This window comes from Pongo abelii, chromosome 17 (assembly GCF_028885655.2).
Source record: "Pongo abelii isolate AG06213 chromosome 17, NHGRI_mPonAbe1-v2.0_pri, whole genome shotgun sequence".
In the NCBI taxonomy this organism is placed as follows: Eukaryota; Metazoa; Chordata; class Mammalia; order Primates; family Hominidae; genus Pongo; species Pongo abelii.
Window position 1 is genome coordinate 35,671,168 of NC_072002.2, and position 19,552 is coordinate 35,690,719.

A 19,552-nucleotide genomic window follows, 5' to 3' on the forward strand; every position below is an offset into this window, starting at 1 on the left:
ACACAGAAGACTGTTCCTCCCTAGTGCGCCTCCTTGATGCTAATGTCCCTCTCTTTTCAAAGGTAACCATTACACTGAATTTTGTGTTTATCATTCCCTTGCTTTTATTTATAGTTTTATCATAATGCCTTAACTTCTAAACAATAGGTGCTTAATTTCATATGCTTTAAACCTAAGTGGAACTACATTCTACGTATTCTCCTGTGATTTATTTTTTATGCTTAATGTTACGTCCCTGAAGTTGTTCCTGCTGTTGTTTGTAGCTGTAATTCATTCATTTTACTGATTTTTAGTATTCTTTTGTATAAATACATCACTTATCTTTTAAAAAGCACAATTCTACTACTGATGTACATTTGTAATGTTTCTAGTTTTTGATTCCTTCAAACAGTGCTGGTACACATATAAGAGTTTCTCTGGGAATAGAATTGTTGGAGCACAGCTTATGAACATTTTAAATTTTATGAAAGAATGCTAAATTTTTTCCAAAGTGATTGTATTTACACTCCCACCTGCAGTGTATGCGCTTCAGTAAATATTTGGTATGCGCATACCTCCTTAAATTTTTTTATTTTAAAATAATTTTAGACATTAAAAAGTTGTAAAAATAGTACAAGGGATCTGAAAATGAAATTAAGAAAATTTTAATTACAAGAATATAAAAAAATAAAATACATCGGAATGAATTTGACAGAAGAAGTGCAAAACTTATGCTTTGAAATAATGAAGCATTGCTGAATGAAATTAAAGAAGACCTAAATAAATGAAAAGACATTTATATTTATAAAATTGAAGATATATTAATATTTTTAAGATGACCATATTCCCCCAAATTGGTCTACAGATTCAATGCATCCCCTACCAAAATCCCAGCTGGCTTCTTTGCAGAAATTTACAAGCTGATCCTAAAATTCATGTGGAAATTTGAAGACCCAGCATACCCAAAACATTATTGAAAAAGAATAACGTTGGAAGACTCTCACTTCCCTATTTTAAGCTACAGTAAACTATATAAGCTACTGTACTGAAGACAGTGTGGTGATGACAAAATGATAAACATATAGATAAACAAGATGGTATTGAGATTCCGGAAATAAACCTCCCATTTACAGTCAATTCAATTTTGACAAGGGTGCCAAGACAGTTTAACAGAGAAAGAACAGTCTTTTCAACGAATGATGCTGGGACAACTGAATATCCACATGCAAAAGAATAAAGTTTGACCTCTACCGCACATACAAAAAATAACTCAAAATGGATCAAAGACCTAAATGTAAGAGTTACAATTACAAAATTCTTAGAAGAAAATGAGTATAAATGTTTGTGACCTTGGAATACTAATAATTATTTCTTATATGTGACACCAAAAGCATAAACTTTTATATACAAACTGGACAATCCTCAAAATTTTAAATATTTGTACTTCAAAGGACATCATCAAGAAAGTGAAAAGACAAGCCACAGAATAGGAGAAACTATTTGGATATCATTTATCTGATACAGGACTATATCTACAATATTCAAAGACCTGTTACAACTCAATAATAAAAAGACAAATTGTTTAATTAAGATATGGATGAAGGATCTGAATAGGCATCTGTCCAAAGGAGATACATGAATGGGCAATGAACACATGAAAAGATGTTCATCATTAGCCATTGGAGAAGTGCGAATCAAAACCACAATGAGAGACTACTACACACCCCACTAGGATGACCCATAAAAGAGAGATAGTAAGAATTGTCAATATTTGGAGAAATCGGAACCTCGTACACTGCTGTTAGGAATTTAAAATGGTACAGTCACTTTAGGAAACAGTCTAGTGGTTGTCCAGATGATTAAATATAGAGTTACTCTATGATCCAGCAATTCCACTCCAAGATATGAAATGAGCCGGGCGCGGTGGCTCACGCCTGTAATCCCAGCACTTTGGGAGGCCGAGGCGGGCGGATCACAAGGTCAGGAGATTGAGAGCATCCTGGCTAACACAGTGAAACCCCGTCTCTACTAAAAATGCAAAAAAATTAGCCGGGCGTGGTGGCATGCACCTGTAGTCCCAGCTACTCAGGAGGCTGAGGCAGGACAATGGTGTGAACCCGGGAGGTGGAGCTCGCAGTGAGCCGAGATCATGCCACTGCACTCCAGCCTGGGTGACAGAGCGAGACTCCGTCTCAAAAAAAAAAAAGATACGAAATGAGAGAGAAGTGAAAATATACGTGCATGCAAAAACCTGTACACAAATGTTCATGGCAACATTATTCATAATAGCCAAAAAGCAGAAAAACCCAAATATCCACCAAGTGATGAATGGATAAGTAAAATGTGGTCTATCCATACAATGGAATATTAAAAATAAAGAGAAATAAAGTATTGATGCATACTACAATGTGGATGAAACTGGAAAACATTATTCCAAGTGAAAGAAGCCAATCACACAAGATTGCATCTTGTACCATTCCACTTGCATGAAATGTCTAGAATAAGCCAGTCTATAGAGACACAAAGTAGACTGTGATTGCCTAGGGATAGGGGTGTTGAGGGAAGAATTGAGGGGTTAAATATATGGAGTTTCCTTAGGAGGTGATGAAAATGTTTTAAAATTGTGGTGACTGTTGTCCAACTCCATGAATATATACTAAAAGCCATTGAATTATACATTATAAATGGGTAAATTATATGGAATACATGCTTATATCAATCACTAAAGCTGTTAAAAAATCATAGAGTTCGCTAAACCCTTCACTCAATTTCTCTTAAAGTTAACAACTTACCTAACTATAATAAAATTATCAGAGCAGGAACTCAATGCCAGAGTGATACTGTTAACGAAAGATCTCACCAATCTTTCTCTTCGTGTTGTTTTTCCTGTTCCAGGTTCCAGTCCACGTTCACACATTGCATTCAGTTATGTCCTCTTCATCTCCTCCAATCTATGACATTTCTTCAGTCTTTCCTGGCTTTTCATGACCTTAAGTTAATACTAATCAATTGTTTTGTGTAGGGAATGTTTGCGTTTTCTCACAATTAAATTGAGGTTTTGAGTTTTTGGCAAGAAAACCACAAAAGTGATACTATGTCCTCATTGCATCATGTCAGGGAGTACATGAGGTTGATGTTTTATTATTGGTGATGTTAACCTTGATCACTTGATTAAGGCATGTCTGCCAAGTTTCTGCATTGTAAAGTTACTAGTTTCTTCTTTGGAAGTGATTTAAAATCTTGTGGAAATATTTTGAGCAATGATAATATCCTGTTTTCATCAAACTTTCAACCATGAATTTTTGCATCCATTAGTGGATCTTGCCTGCAATTTATTGTAGTATTTCCAAGTTGATGATTTTCTGTCATTTTTTCCCTACATTTACTAGTAGGAGTTTGTTAATTAAATTCTGTAAGGAAAAGCTGTTCTTCCTCATTTATGTATGTATTTATAAATACAGGTCATTTTTATTTTATTCTATGGGTTATCTCCAACACTATAGTGATGATCATTATTATTTTGCTCAAATTTTCCAGCATTGGCCATTGGAGGCTCCTTCAGGGCAGGCTCTTGTGTTGTTTTTTTTTTAACATATTATCATCCATTTTCATACTGTTTTCTTACTTTCTGAAACCATAAGACATTCGAGGGTTACTTTTTATTGTTCTACCTCAACACTGGGATTAACCTTTTTTCCAAGAAACCTGATTCCTTGTATTGAAGAATGGTATTTAGAAATCAAAATGTGGGCGTTAAGTGTGCCCATTGCTACTAGGATGTCATTGTGCCTAAGTCCACTCAGCAGACAGAGCTAGGAAATTACATGTATGTATATTAACACATGAATGCACACATATACCTCTCTATTTCTATATCTACCTATCTATGTTTAAAAATATGAGTTATTTGTAACTTCTTTCTCTGACAGGAAGAAACCTAGTTCTCATTATCTACAATATATTCACTTCTTTGACTTTTTTTCTGATAATTACACAATTACTAACTCATACCTCTGTGCCCAAACCACTGTCTTATTAACAAAGAAATTCTTAATTAACAAAGAAATTCTTAATTTCCAGTGAGACAAACCTCTCCCATGTTTTCTACTTCAGAACTATCTTGACTCTTTTTGGTTCTTTGCTCGGCCATATACATTTTAAAAACATTTTTTCAAGTAAAATAAAAAAAAATCAAACCTGTTGGGCCAGGATTGTGCCTATAATCCCAGTGCTTTGAGAGGCCAAAGTTGGAGGATTGCTTGAGGCCAGGGGTTTGAGACTAGCATGGGCAACATAGTGAGACCCCCTTCTCTATAAAAAAAAAAAAAAGCCAGGCATGCTAGCACATGCCTGCAGGCCCAGCTACTCAGGACGCTGAGGCAGGAGGATAGCTTGAGCCCAGTAGCTCAAGGCCACAATGAGATGTGATCACACGACTACACTCAGCGTGGGTGACAGAACAAGACTCTTGTCTCTTTAAATTTTTTAAAAAAAGGTAATTTTATTGGAATTACATTGAATCTCTAGATAAGTTTGAGGAAAATTTAATTTTAACTTTATTTTATGATGTAGCTCTATTTAGGTCATTTTTAACGTAATTAATAGTTTCATCATTTTCTCCATAAAGGTCTTACATACCTTTTGTAAGATTTATTCCTAGATACATAATATTTTTTGAACTTACTGTAAATTTTTTTTAAAGTGCACTTCCTAACTACTGCTTGTGTACAGAAATGCAACTGATCTTTGTAAATTGATTTTGAATCTATCAACTAAATTCTTATTGACTCATCCATAGATTATTTTGTGTTTTCTAGACAGACATATTATTAGTAAACAATGATAGTTTTGTTCTTACTTGTTTTGTTTCTTTCTTTGTAGTTATAAGCCAAATATATATATATATATATATATATATATATATATATATATATATATCTCAGGATATACAATTACAGAATGTGAGTCAGGCTGTACAATATGCTAGAAAAAAAAACAGGAAAGAAAGCACAAAAATGGAAGCAGTGAATTAAAGAATTATGGATACATTTTTATTTTTAAATGTATCTCTATACTTTCCAGTTTTTCCAAAATAAGTATCTATCACTTTCATTATGAGGAAAAAAAAAACTTAAAAATAAAAGCAAGTCTATAACACAATTTAAAAGTAGGGATGATCTCCTAAAAATGCCCAGCTACAAATAAAACAATCAAGTAGCTCTGATGTGCCTGCTGAGGACAGAGCCAGCACCCTGCATAGTTATGGACTAATATACCAGGTTATATCCAAGAAAACAACCTCTTAGATTCCTGGAACTTTGTTTTTGCAGTAAGGGAATGTATGGAATTGACCTGTCAAAGATATACAGTCATCTTTATACTGGACCTTAGCCAAAAAGCCACGTTCAGTCTTTATTTCATTTGTTTTGAAAGGCAGCAAACTCTTATTTATCAATACAGTATATTTTATCCTCTTTATGAATTATTTATGATCTTTTTAGTATGCCTTAACTCACGCTGCTTATTTCCTAAGGATAAACAGGAAATACAGACTAATTTGCAACTGGTACTACACTCCCTATTTTACAGATAAGGAAACAGACACTTTAGAGATTAAGTAGGTCCTTTCTGTAATGCCTCTACCAGCTTCTTCTACCTACCCTATAGTACCTTGTCTCCATCATGACACTCATCAGAATTTTCTGTCTTCTCCACCATAAACTCCATGAGATTTAGATCTTAGTCCTGTTCCCCTCTGTATCCCCCGACCTAGCACAGTAAGTGGCATGGCACATAGTAGATGATCAATAAATAGCTATCGAAGGTTGAATGAGTTTTTTCCTCTCTTTTGTTTCTTTTCTTTTTTTTGAAACAGTCTCACTGTATTGCCCAGGCTGGAGTGCAGTGGTGTGATCTCGGCACACTGCATCCTCGGCCTCTTGTGTTGAAGCAGTTCTCCTCCTTAGCCTTCTGAGTAGCTGGGACTACAGGCGTGCGCCACCACACCCGGCTAATGTTTGTATTTTTTATAGAGATAAGGTCTCACTATGTTGCCCAGGCTGGTCTGGAACTCCTGGCCTCAAGTGATCCGCCTGTCTTAGCTTCCCAAAGTGCTGGGATTACAGGCATGAGCCACCACACCCGGCCACAATCCACTTTCAAAAAAATCCCAGTACCTGACAAATTAAATGTTTGATTGATTGCTTTTGGAAATATTCACAACAAAATTTGACTACATTTGGGTGGGAATTGAAAACAATCGGTGAGTAAAGGCTCCTCATGAACAGTGTTTGAAAGCAAAATTACCTTTCTCTCCACCTTTTCTGGTATAAAGAATTTTTCAAATGGTAAAACTTTTTTTTCTGTTATACCATTTAGGCCTGTTAGTATTACAGATTCTAGATGCTAATTGCATGTAATTGTTCATTGAGCTGCATTTATATTAAAAGAAAAGACAGATAAAATTAAGTCAATATAATTCATAAAAGTCTCTTCATTTAAAGGAAGATTTCTTCTTTTAATCAGTTATCTCAACAACAGTTTTATGTGCCTAGAACTACTTTAGATGTGTGTAGAAGTAATTTTATTATAGACAGAGATAATGATACAGTATTAAACTTTCATAGTTTCTAACATTTTGAGAATATAGCAATCATGACTAATTCAGTTCAGTTTATTAAGTTGGTACATAAATCCGACATTCATTGAGGTCTGCCAGTGCTCTAAATACTGTGCAAGATGGTCACTGTATAAAAATGAGTAAAACACTACCATAAAAAGCTCACAGTCTAACGTGGTGTCTTTGAACATTATAGTGGTTTTTTTTTCTTGTATATGGTTTGTTGCCAAATTTAGGGTAAAGAAGGCTTATATTAATTTGGTCAAGAGCTGTAGCCCAAAGCTTAATTTTTTTCCAGGTGGCCTGTTGAAGCCATTAGCAGCAGCACGTTATATACAAATAGAATTTAATGAAGCAAAGGTCTCATACACTCAGCTGCTTTTATCTCATATACCAGAATGTTCCCTGTATTTGTGTCAGGGATGGGAGGTGAGTGGCAGTGTTACAAAGAAAAGAATATCTGATATTTCCTCCTCATACTGTGATGGGGAACATAAAAAAGAAAAAATATCTGCTCTGTAAATCTCTTCATACAGTTGGTACCCAGTGTCAGCTGACAGTGAACTCAAGTCTATCTCCTGTGTGTGTGTATGTGTAAAAGTGTGTTAAAAGATGAACTTTTTTCTTCTTGGCAGGTGTCCTTGTAGACTTGGGTCTGGAGGAAAATGGGACAGCCCATCAGAGAGCAGAAAAATATGTTGTTCGTCTAGACAATGAGATTCAAACCAAGTTTGAAGTTTTTATGAGGAGAGTGAAACAGAACCCGTACACACTGTTTGTGCTAGTTCATGACAACTCCCATGTGGAACTAACGAGGTGATTGGTTCAGTGTGAGCAAATGGAGTCTCCCTTCTACAGGAATAATTGTTACCTAATGAAAATGTGTTAAAGATGGCCGGGCGCGGTGGCTCACACCTGTAATCCCAACACTTTGGGAGGCTGAGGTGGGTGGATGGCTTGAGGTCAGGAGTTAGAGACCAGCCTGGCCAACATGGTGAAACCCCATCTCTACTAAAAATACAAAAATTAGCTGGGCCTGGTAGTGCATGCCTGTAATCCCAGCTACTTGGGAGGCTGAGGCAGGAGAATTGTTTGAACCCAGGTGCTGGAGGTTGCAGTGAGCCAAGATCACACCACTGCACTCCTGTCTGGGTGACAGAGTGAGACTTTGTCTCAAAAAAAAAAAAAAAAGAAAGAAAAGAAATGTGTTAAAGGTGATTCCAAAGCCCAGGGACCCTAATGTTTGCCATCTTCTTACTGGTAACTTTTTCCTACCCTTTTCTTGCTTCCTCAACTTCTCTCATCGATTTCATGTTGGTTTTATGTTAACTACATACATTAGTCCATTTTCATGCTGCTGATAAGGACATACCTGAGATTGGGAAAATTTACAAAAGAAAGAGGTTTCACTGGACTCACAGCTCCTCATAGCTGGGGAAGCCTCACAATCATGGCATAAGGCAAGGAGGAGCAAGTCACATCTTACATGGATGGCGGCAGGCAAAGAGAGAATGAGGAAGATGTAAAAGCAGAAACCTCTGATAATATCATCAGATCTCTTGAGACTTACTGTCACAAGAACAGCATGGGAAAGACCCGCCCCCATAATTCAGTCATCTCCCACTGGGTCCCTCCCATAACACGTGGGAATTATGGGAGCTACAAGATGAGATTTGGGTGGGGATACAGAGCCAAACAATATCTTTCCGCCCCTTGCCCCTCCCAAATCTCATATCTTCACATTTCAAAACCAATTATGCCTTCCCAACAGTCTCCCAAAGTCTCAACTCTTTTCAGCATTAACCCAAAAATCCAAGTCCAAAGTCTCATCTGAGACAAGGCAAGTCCCTTCTGCCTATGAGCCTGTAAAATCAAAAGCAGGTTAGTTACTTCCTAGATACAATGGGGGTACAGGCATTGGATAAATACAGCCATTATAAATGGGAGAAATTGGCTAAAACAAAGAGGCTACAGGCCCCAGTAGGAACTCTGTGTGGTGGGTCTGACCCCACATTTCCCTTCCACACTGCCCTAGCAGAGGTTCTCCATGAGGGCCCCACCCCTGCAGCAAACTTTTGCCTGGGCATCCAGGCATTTCCATACATCTTCTGAAATCTAGGCAGAGGCTCCCAAACCTCAGTTCTTGACTTCTGTGCACCCACAGGCTCAACACCACATGGAAGCTGCCAAGGCTTGGGGCTTCCGCCCTCTGAGGCAACAGCCCAAGCTGTACATTGGCCCCTTTTAGTCATGGCTGGAGCAGCTGGGACACAGGGCTCCAAGTCCCTAGGCTGCACACAGCACAGGGCCCGCCCCACAAAACCACTTTTCCCTCCTGGCCCACAAAACCACTTTTTCCTCCTAGGCCTCTAGGTCTGTGGATGGGAGGGGCTGCCATGAAGACCTGTGACATGCCCTGGAGACATTTTCCCCCATTGTCTTGGGGATTAACATTCGGCTCCTTGTTACTTATGCAAATTTCTCCAGCCAGCTTATTCAGGGAAACTCCCCCTTATAATACTATCAGATCTCATGAGACTTTCACTGTCACAAGACCAGCATGGGAAAGACCATCCCCATAATTCAATCATCTCCCACTAGCTTCCTCCCACAACACATGGGAATTATGGGAGCTACAAGATGAGATTTGGGTGGAAAAACAGAGCCAAACCATATCACTACACTCTGGATGAATTTAGAGATTCCTGAAAAAATTTTGTTTTAAGAGCTTTGTGGAACTGAGCTTCATCAGAGAAAGGACAGCAATAAGGAGGTTAAGATGAATGAGCTCCTGGAAGGGAGATGTGCTTCCCTCTCTGCCTCCACCCCACTTTTCCATTTGGCCTTGCTTCTTTTCCTTCCTCTCCCACTATTTCTCCTCTTCCTTGCCCTTCTCTCTTCCCTGTTGCCTTTAAAAGCAGTAGAGATTCCACTTTCATGACCTGAAACCTTCTCCAGTTTCCCAGTTTAAACAAGAGAGTATCATATTTACTGGATGAACTTATTATTATTTTTGAGATAGAGTCCCGCTCTGTCACCCAGGCTGGAGTGCAGTGATGTGATCTCGGCTCACTGCAACCCCCACCTCCCGGGTTCAAGCAATCTGTGCCTCAGCCTCCCGAGTAGCTGGGATTATAGACGCCAGCCACACGTCTGGCTAATTTTTGTATTTTTAGTAGAGATGGGGTTTCACCATCTTGGCCAGGCTGGCCTTGAACTCCTGACCTCGTGATTCACCCACCTTGGCCTCCCAAAGTGCTGGGATTACAGGCGTGAGCCACCGTGCCTGGCCTGGATGAACTTATTAATGAAAGAGAGGTTGGCAGGGTGCAGTGGCTCACGCCTGTAATCCCAGCACTTTGAGAAGCCAAGGTGGGTGGATTACTTGGGGGGTCAAGAGTTCAATACCAGCCTGGCCAACATGGTGAAACCCCGTCTCTACCAAAAATACAAAAAAATTAGCTGGGCGTGGTGGCACATGCCTGTAATCCCAGCTACTCAGGAGGCTGAAGCAGGAGAATCACTTGAACCCAGGAGGCAGAGGTTGCAGTGAGCGGAGATTATGCCACTGCACTCCAGCCTGGGTGACACAGAGAGAGACTCTGTCTCAAAAAAAAAAAAAAAAAAGAGTCAAATGGGGAGCCATATTTGCTCCCAGATCAAATTCTAGTAATTATCTGGTAGGGGGCATCTTTGCTCCTATGGATTAAAAAGCAAATCGGCAGGGGTCAGGGGTGGCAAATAGTCACCATGTATTACATATCATGGTTTGTCCTCACCATGTAGTGAGGAGAGAAATTTCAGACATCATCAGGCATTTATAGATGTCCTTTTCTCCAGGAGATGCTGAGGTTAAGAATCTGGAAGTTTTTGGTTTGTGGTAGGGAAATGTCAGAATTGCAAAGCTCTTTTTCAGAAGCCAGAAAGTGTTTGATAATACTCCACAATCTGAAACCTAGAGCCATACATAGGTATAAATAAAATCTTGTAGAACTTGTTAGATTTCGAAGAAAGGAAGGAAGGGAGAGCGAGAGAGCGGGAAAAGAAATTTTGCCCACATCTGTTCAGGTCTTGGTAGTCTTCTATGAGCAGGAATAGCTCATTGACCCCGTACACCTCATCTTTGAAAGTTTTGGGTGATATTTCTGAGGATACGTGTTGGGACTTCTCTGAATTTAATTTTTGTTGTTGTTGTTTTTGGGTTGTTTTTTTTTTTAAACAGTCTCACTGTGTTGCCCAGGCTGGAGCACAGTGGCGTGATTTCTACCCACCGCCACCTCCTCCTCCTGGTTCAAGCAATTCTCCTGCCTTAGCCTCCCAAGTAGCTAGGATTACAGGCACACACCACCACACCCAGCTAATTTTTTTTGTATTTTTTTTTTTTAATACAGACGGGGTTTCACCATGTTGGCCAGGCTGGTCTTGAACTCCTGACCTCAGGTGGTCCATCTGCCTTGGCCTCCCAAAGTGCTGGGATTACAGACGTGAGCCACCATGCCCAGCCCAACTGCAGATTTAGATATCACTGGCCTAAATGACTGAGTTTGCACTTTGAGGTATATTGGGAATAAAGTGAAAAGGAAAAAAAATACATATTCCTGAAATCTGTCTGAAAAGAAGGAATGTAAATTTTTTTTCCCTTCCGTGTCAAATTTTAGTTGTTTCTTCTCTGCTCCCAATTGAAAAGAGATAGAAAAATAAAAACTAAAACAGTATCTCCATGTTAGTGTCTGATTCTATATCTACTTGGTTAAATGAAGTATTAATTTGACTTTCAATTTTTCTACAGTGTCATTTCAGGCTCTTTGTCACATGGCGAACCCAGTCATGGGCTAGCTGATAGAGTCATTAATTGCAGAGAAGTTCTGGAAGCTTTCAACCTCCTGGTCCTCCAGGTCAGCTCCTTCCCATACACTCTGCAGACCCAACAGTCCCGCATTAGCTCTAGCAATGAGGTTCACTGGATACAGCTGGATACTGGGGTGAGTCTCTTGCCTGCTCTCTGATACACTGTCATGTTCTCAGTTCCCCAGAGGGTAGGACCTTGTAACAAAATATGTCACGGCTTAAGACCATATTCATAAGAATTCAAAATCTAACATAATGCTTTATGTAAGAGTTCAAAAATCTGGCCGGGTGCGGTGGCTCACACCTGTAATTCCAGCACTTTGGGAGGCCGAGGCAGGCGGATCACAAGGTCAGGAGATCGAGACCATCCTGGCTAACACAGTGAAACCCCGTCTCTACTAAAAATACAAAAAATTAGCTGGGTGTGCTGGCACACGCCTGTAATCCTAGCTACTCAGGAGGCTGAGGCAGGAGAATCACTGAAACCCGGGAGGCAGAGGTTGCAGGGAGCGGAGATTGTGCCACTGCACTCCAGCCTGAGGGACAGAACAAGACTCTGTCTCAAAAAAAAAAACAAAAAAAAAAAACCCACATAATACTGTACCTTCCAAAAGTTCCATATATTTACAATTATTATAAGACTAAAGGCTTGTGAATAGTATCCTATATAAATTTGATTAGGTGGTTCTTAGGTATCATGCAGATACAAAATTATCTGTCCTATATAATTTTTCAAAAAGAAAATGTTGATGTTATCTGAGGCCATCATCAATATCCTGGATTTCCTTTGTGCCTTCATATGATTAATTTCACCCTGAGACCTGGAAATTTTATTGTCCTCTTGGATGGGCTTTTTGTCATGTTTTAGTCTGATGATCTCTGCATCATTGTTAATTACTCTCTTGCTCCTCCAGCAACTGGGTTTTTGTTTTAAATCACTTTTCACAGTCTTCTGTATGAAATGGGATGATGGCACTGTTACTTTAACTCCATAGTAGTAGTGAATGTGTTAAGACTACCCATCTCAACATTGGATATATCCAGGGATTTATAGTTTTTACTCCAATCTCTAATATTGAAAAATATTTTCTGTGACCTGCAAACTGTATGCTAAATATACTATCAAAGAAAAGAAATGTGAGTTGCATAAAAATAATAAAAATTAACCATTAAGCAATGGATCCCTCATTTAAAAATACTGAACACACTGGATATTTTTAAATAAACATGTTTAAGTTAAAAACACCAAAAATGCCTTACATAAAACTAACATTTGTTTTTCAACCCAGTGCATTTTATTCTGTCATGAAGTAGGTAAGGTCTCTGACTTGTCGCTCTTATCTTCAAGCATTGGTTTGTTCCTTGCAAGCAGGAAGCTCAGGTCCTTGAATCTTGTTGTCTTCAGCAGTCACTGCCTTATGAGAACTAACTCAGTGTGTTCTATCACTAGGGATTACTTTGAGCTTTTGCTTTCTTGGTATCTTCTCCATGCCAGCTCCAGCCATTCATTGGGCAGTTGAGGTAGGGATGAGATAACAGAGCTGCCAGAGTTCCTTTGCCTCCAGACTACAAGGGGAGCCTGTGGGCTACTCAAGTAGCTGCTGGGTTGCTCTGACAAAGAATGGGATTGCCAAGAGAATGAATGGAAAGAATAATTATTTTTTAATTATTTTTTTTTTTTGAGGCGGAGTCTCGCTCTGTCATCTAGGCTGGAGTGCAATGGTGCGAACTCAGCTCACTGCAACCTCCACCTCCCAGGTTCAAGCAGTTCTCCTGCCTCAGCCTCCAGAGTAGCTGGGATTACAGGTTCCCGCCACCATGCCTGGTTAATTTTTGTTTTTTTAATAGAGACCGAGTTTCACCATGTTGGCCAGGCTGGTCTCGAACTCCCAACCTCAGTTGATCCACTCATCTCGGCCTCTCAAAGTCCTGGAATTACAGGTGTGAGCCACCATGCCCAGCCAAGACTAATTAATTTTTTAATCCCCCAGATAGTTCTCCTGTTATACATTAAATTTCAATATATTGTTGGAGTGTAGAGAGAACTGTCCTAATTCAGTCCTTTCCAAAAGGGATCACACCCCAGTGATAGGAAGAAGGACCAATAGCCTCTGCCCTTTATTTTCTCCTATCATGACATAGAGAAACAGATTTAAAATAATTTTCCTTAAAAGTCATTTTAGCCAGGCACAGTGGCTCACACCTGTAATCCCAGCACTTAGGGAGGCCGAGGTGGGTGGATCACTTGAGCCCAGGAGTTCAAGACCAGCCTGGGCAACATGGTGAAACCCCATCTCTACAAGAAGTATAAAAGTTAGCCAGGCATGGTGGCATGTGTCTATAATCCCAGCTACTCGGGAGGCTGAAGTGGGAAGACTGCTTGAACCCAGGAGGTCGAGGCTGCAGTGAGCTGAGATTATGCCACTACACTCCAGCTTGAGAGACAGAGCAAGACCCTGTCTCAAAAAAAAAAAAATCATTTTAAGGAAATGATTAATTTTTAAGGTTTAATAATGGTATTACAGTTATTTATTTTTATGTTTTTTTGAGTCAGGGTCTGACGCCCATGCTGGAGTGCAGTGGTGCAATCATGGCTCACTGCAGCCTCAAACTCCTGGGCTCAAACAATCCTCCCACCTCACCCTCCCAAGTAGCAGAGCTACACGCACATACCACCATGCCTGGCTAATTTTTTAAATATTCTGTAGAGACGGTGTCTCACTGTATTACCCAGGCTGGTCTCAAACTCTTGGCCTCAAGCAGTCCTCCTATCTTGACCTCCCAAAGTGTTAGGATTACAGGCATGAGCCACTGTACCCAGCCTGTGGTTATGTTTCTGAAAAGGGTTCTTGGCCAGGCGCGGTGGCTCACTCCTATAAACTCAGCACCCTGGGAGGCTGAGATGAGTGGATCACTTGAGGTCGGGAGTTCGAGACCAACCTGGCCAATGTGGTGAAACCCCATCTCTACTAAAAATACAAAAATTAGCTGGGTCTGGTAGCAGGCACCTGTAATCCCAGCTACTCCGCAGGCTGAGGCCAGAGAATTGCTTGAACCCAGGAAGTGGAGATTGCAGTGAGCCGAGATTATGCCACTGCACTCCAGCTTAGGCGACAGAGGAAGACTCCATCTCAAAAACAAAAAGAGGGAAGGAGCTTCTTATCTTAGACGTATCTAGTGATGTACTTCTGGATTAAAGATATGATATCAGGTATTTGTTCAAACTAATTGAGAGGTGAATAGTTATACTCTTCTTCAATTTAAGATTTAAAGAAATCATCCCTGAAATTGAGATCAACATGGGATAAAGGAAAAAAAAAGCATTTAATTTAACATACAACAACCTTATACATGTAAGGGAGAAGCTCCTGATGATTAGCGTCCTTTAGTTATATTGAAGCCTATATCCCAGGAGGAGTAATTGGAAAAAAGCAAATTAATTTAATTCAAAAAATATGATTGAGCACACTAGTGGACTTGTGTTGAATCTTGCAAAGAACACACAGAAAACTGATGGTTTAGGCCGAGCACAGTGGCTCACGCCTGTAATCCCAGCACTTTGGAAGGCCAAGGCAGGCAGATCATTTGAGGTCAGGAGTTCGAGACCAGCCTGGGCAACATGGTGAAACACCATCCGTACTAAAAATACAAAAATTAGCCAGGTGTGGTGGCAGGCAACTGTAATCCCAGCTACTCGGAAGGCTGAGGCAGGAGAATCACTTGAACCCGGGAGGCGGAGGTTGCGAAGAGCCAAGGTAGCACTACTGTACTCCAGCATGGGTAACAGATTAAAATAAAATAAAATAAAGAAAGAAAAAGAAAACTGATGGTTTAGAGGAGAAAGCAAAGTACATATCTAAGTCACTATTATCCAGAGGAGAATAAGACAATTTCAAAAAATCAAAATGCTGCGGGAGTTGAAGTGAGGGAGGAGTCACATTTATTTGAGAGGTCCAGAGGAAGCTCTGTGGAAAAGAGAGAACAGGGGATGGCCCTGGAAAGACAGGAAGGCCTGGGCAGGGGGGATGGGGGCAGGAGGAGGCACTCCTGGCAGCAGACAGTGTGAGCAGGGGACACAGAGGAGGAAACTGTGGGCATTTTTCAGAGAATGCTGGATAGGAGGCAAAAGAAGACTGGAAATATACACATGGAGGCTGTGAGTGCCAGGCTAGCAAAGTTTACACTTATTATACAGGCATTAAGGATTTTTAAGCAACAGTATATATGTATGTGTGTATATATATACACACACACATTATATACATATTATGTATACATATGTACACATTATATAATGTACATATTACATAATGTACACATTATATACAGTACATATTACATAATGTACACATTATATACAGTACATATTACATAATGTACACATTATATACATATTACATAATGTACACATTATATACATATTACATAATGTACACATTATATACATATATGTATACATATTACATAATGTACACATTATATACATATATGTATACATATTACATAATGTACACATTATATACATATATGTATACATATTACATAATGTACACATTATATACATATATGTATACATATTATATAATGTACACATTATATACATATATGTATACATATTATATAATGTACACATTATATACATATATGTATACATATTATATAATGTACACATTATATACATATATGTATACATATTATATAATGTACACATTATATACATATATGTATACATATTATATAATGTACACATTATATACATATATGTATACATATTATATAATGTACACATTATATACATATATGTATACATATTATATAATGTACACATTATATACATATATGTATACGTATAATGCACACATTATATACATATATGTATACGTATAATGCACACATTATATACATATATGTATACGTATAATGCACACATTATATACATATATGTATACGTATAATGCACACATTATATACATATATGTATACGTATAATGTACACATTATATACATATATGTATACGTATAATGTACACATTATATACATTATATATAGAGAGAGCATTATTACAATTTACCTGTTTCTTGTTTATATTAACAATGCAAATGTACAGCTTGATGAATTTTCACAAACTAAACACACCTGTGGGACCAGCACTCAGATCAAGAAACAGAATATTACCACCACCCTAGAAGTCCTGTGTCCCTTCTAGGCACTGCCACTAAAGGGTAACATTATTCTGGCCTCCTGTACTACAGATTTGTTTTGCTCAGTATGGAGCTTATATCAATGGAAACATGGAGTGTGTACTCTCGTATCTGACTTCCTTTGCTCAACATTATGTTTGTGAAATTTGTAGTTTTCATGAATCGTAAATCATTCTTTTTGCTCCGTGTGTGTGTTACATTATATGTCCACCACAATTCATGTATCCATCCTATTTTATTTTACATAGTACTGCTGTAACATCCTGGCACACCCTTTAGTAAACGTATGTATTCATTTCTTTTGGGTCTCTGTGAGTGAAATTGCTGTGTCATCAAGTACTCATATGTTCAGCTTTAATAGCTACTGAGAGGCAGTTCATTCAATCTAGAGGCTAAGTCAAAGTGATTAGAGTAGATCAGTCAGTGGCTTTTCTGATAATTTGGGTTAGAATGAACAAATATATAGGCCGGGCGCGGTGGCTCACGCCTGTAATCCCAGCACTTTGGGAGGCCGAGGTGGGCGGATCACAAGGTCAGGAGATCGAGACCATCTTGGCTAACATGGTGAAACCCCGTCTCTACTAAAAATACAAAAAGTTAGCCGGGAGTGGTGGCGGGCACCTGTAGTCCCAACTACTCGAGAGGCTGAGGCAGGAGAATGGCGTGAACCCAGGAGGCGGAGCTTGCAGTGAGCCGAGATCACGCCACTGCAGTCTGGCCTGGGCTACAGAGTGAGACTCTGTCTCAAAAAAAACAAAAAACAAAAACAAAAAAAACAAATACGTGAATCAGAATGATGGTCCTGGTAGTAAAATGGATGGGAGACATGGTACATTTTCTAGGATTTGTTTATTCAGGGAGAGAGAAGAACCAGAAATATTTTTGAGGTGTTCCGTTTAGTTGGAAAAAAGAAGTTGAAAGAAGTTTTTTGTTTTGTTTTGTTTTTTGAGACAGAGTCTCAGTCTCACTCTGTCAGCCAGGTTGGAGTGCAGTGGCACGATCTCGGCTCACTGCAACCTCTGCCTCCCGGGTTCAAGCGATTCTTCTGCATCAGCCTCCTGAGTAGCTGGGATTACAGGCGTGTGCCACCACGCTTGGCTAATTTTTTATATTTTCAATAGAGATGGGGGTTCACCGTGTTGACCAGGCTAGTCTTGAACTCCTGACCTCAAGTGATCTGCCCTTCTCGGCCTTCCAAAGTGCTGGGATTATAGGCCTGAGCCACCACGCCTGGCCTGAAAGAAGTTTGATTTGTGGAGAGCAGATGAGACTGACTTTGAGTTAAGATGCAGGTGAGCACACCATTGTGTAGATTACAGATTTTTTTTTTTTTTTTTTTTTTTTACAAACAATGATTATTGAAGCAGCTGGTGTGGTTAGAATCATGGAAGAAAATAACAAAGAGAACTGCCAAGAGGGTAGTGAGGCCAAGGGCCAACAAGTCATCACCACTGGCGTTGGCCTCAGGAGTCCTTGGTGACCTTCCAGGGAACAGCGTCTGGAGAGCAGAGTGTTGGACAGGAGCAAAGGCAGAGACAGCAGCGAAAGCACAGGGAGCATGGAGGGTCACTGAGAGGGCAGGCCTTCCACAGCGGGGAGTTTGCCTTATGAGAAAGGACATTCTCCCCCCGGAAATAGTGATTCAATAAGTCATACAATTTATGATACCTGAAACATATCTTTATAGTAAAATCATTCAGTTTCATAACTGTTTAAACATAGTTTAAAGGATGGTTCCGCTCATTTCTATTAAAACTTTTGTAACACAAAACCATAGTTACAGTTTAATGCAAACAGAACAGATGGGGAAACCATTCACTTCTAATTCTAATTTTTAGTAGCTCTAGTTCTTAAAACCCATACTGGCTCTAGTTAATCACAGGCCATCTATTTACCAACCTGCTAAGAATAAAGAGAGAGAAATAAAAACTAGGAAAGGTGGATGCAAGGTGGATGCATCGTATCCAGCAGTTCTGATGCTGTGTCAGGAAGAGCAGCAGGCTCAGAATAGGATTTGATATTTTCCCAAAGAAACAGGGGCCAAGGGTGAGAGGGAAATGTGAAGACCAAGTACACACTTCATAAAGCTTTTCCAAATGACTCTGTGTCTGCAGTCCAGATGAGGAGGGAAACTTAGATGAATGACTTTTTTCCCTGTGAAATGACTTATTTGACACAGTTACCCAGAACACAGCTAAGCCCAGAAGGAAATAAGTAAAGGCTTCTAGCCTTGAAAATAGATGTCATTCAATCTATGTTGTCAGTCTCCAGTATCTCTAAGAACATATTCCGGTGCTCTCATAAAGCCTCTTTACTCTCAAACCCTATTCCTAAAAGCAGGGTTTTGGGGGGGCCTCAAAAAATAAAAAGCTGCCAGTTAAAACATGCTTTATTTTTATCTTATGGACCTTATAAATCATACAGTTGTTTCTCTTTAGATGGTTACTGAAAAGCTCAGAACCAGCCGGGCACATTGGCTCATGTCTGTAATCCCAGCACTTTGGGAGGCTGAGGCAGGAGAATATATATATATATTTATATATATATATAAATAATTTTTTTTTTTTTTGAGATGGAGTTTCGCTCTGTCGCCCAGGCTGGAGTGCAGTGGCACAATCTCGGCTCACTGCAACCTCCACCTCCGGGTTCAAGGTATTCTTCTGCCTCAGCCTCCTGAGTAGCTGGGTCTGTAGGCACCCGCCACCACGCCTGGCTAATTTTTGTATTTTTAGTAGAGATGGGGTTTCACCATATTGGCCAGGCTGGTCTCAAAAAAAAGTGCTGGGTTTACAGGCGTGAGCCACCATGCCCAGCCTTTATCTTACTACATTTTCTAAAGCTGCCTTATTTCCTTTATGAGTTGGAGAGTGCTTAAATAAAAACGTCAACACATAATAAATAACA

At 39.4% G+C, this 19,552-nt stretch overlaps 1 protein-coding gene across 13 annotated transcripts in view; it reads left to right on the top strand.

Moving 5' to 3' along the window:
* Positions 1-19,552, top strand: part of GREB1L (GREB1 like retinoic acid receptor coactivator) — a 287,707-nt gene that overhangs the window by 228,506 nt on the left and 39,649 nt on the right. For all 13 annotated transcript variants that reach the window (XM_054538185.2, XM_054538181.2, XM_054538189.2 and 10 more), the window contains 2 exons: positions 7,234-7,414; positions 11,388-11,580. In XM_054538185.2, coding sequence (XP_054394160.1) covers positions 7,234-7,414; positions 11,388-11,580 — 374 coding nt within the window. The remainder of the gene's footprint in view (positions 1-7,233; positions 7,415-11,387; positions 11,581-19,552) is intronic.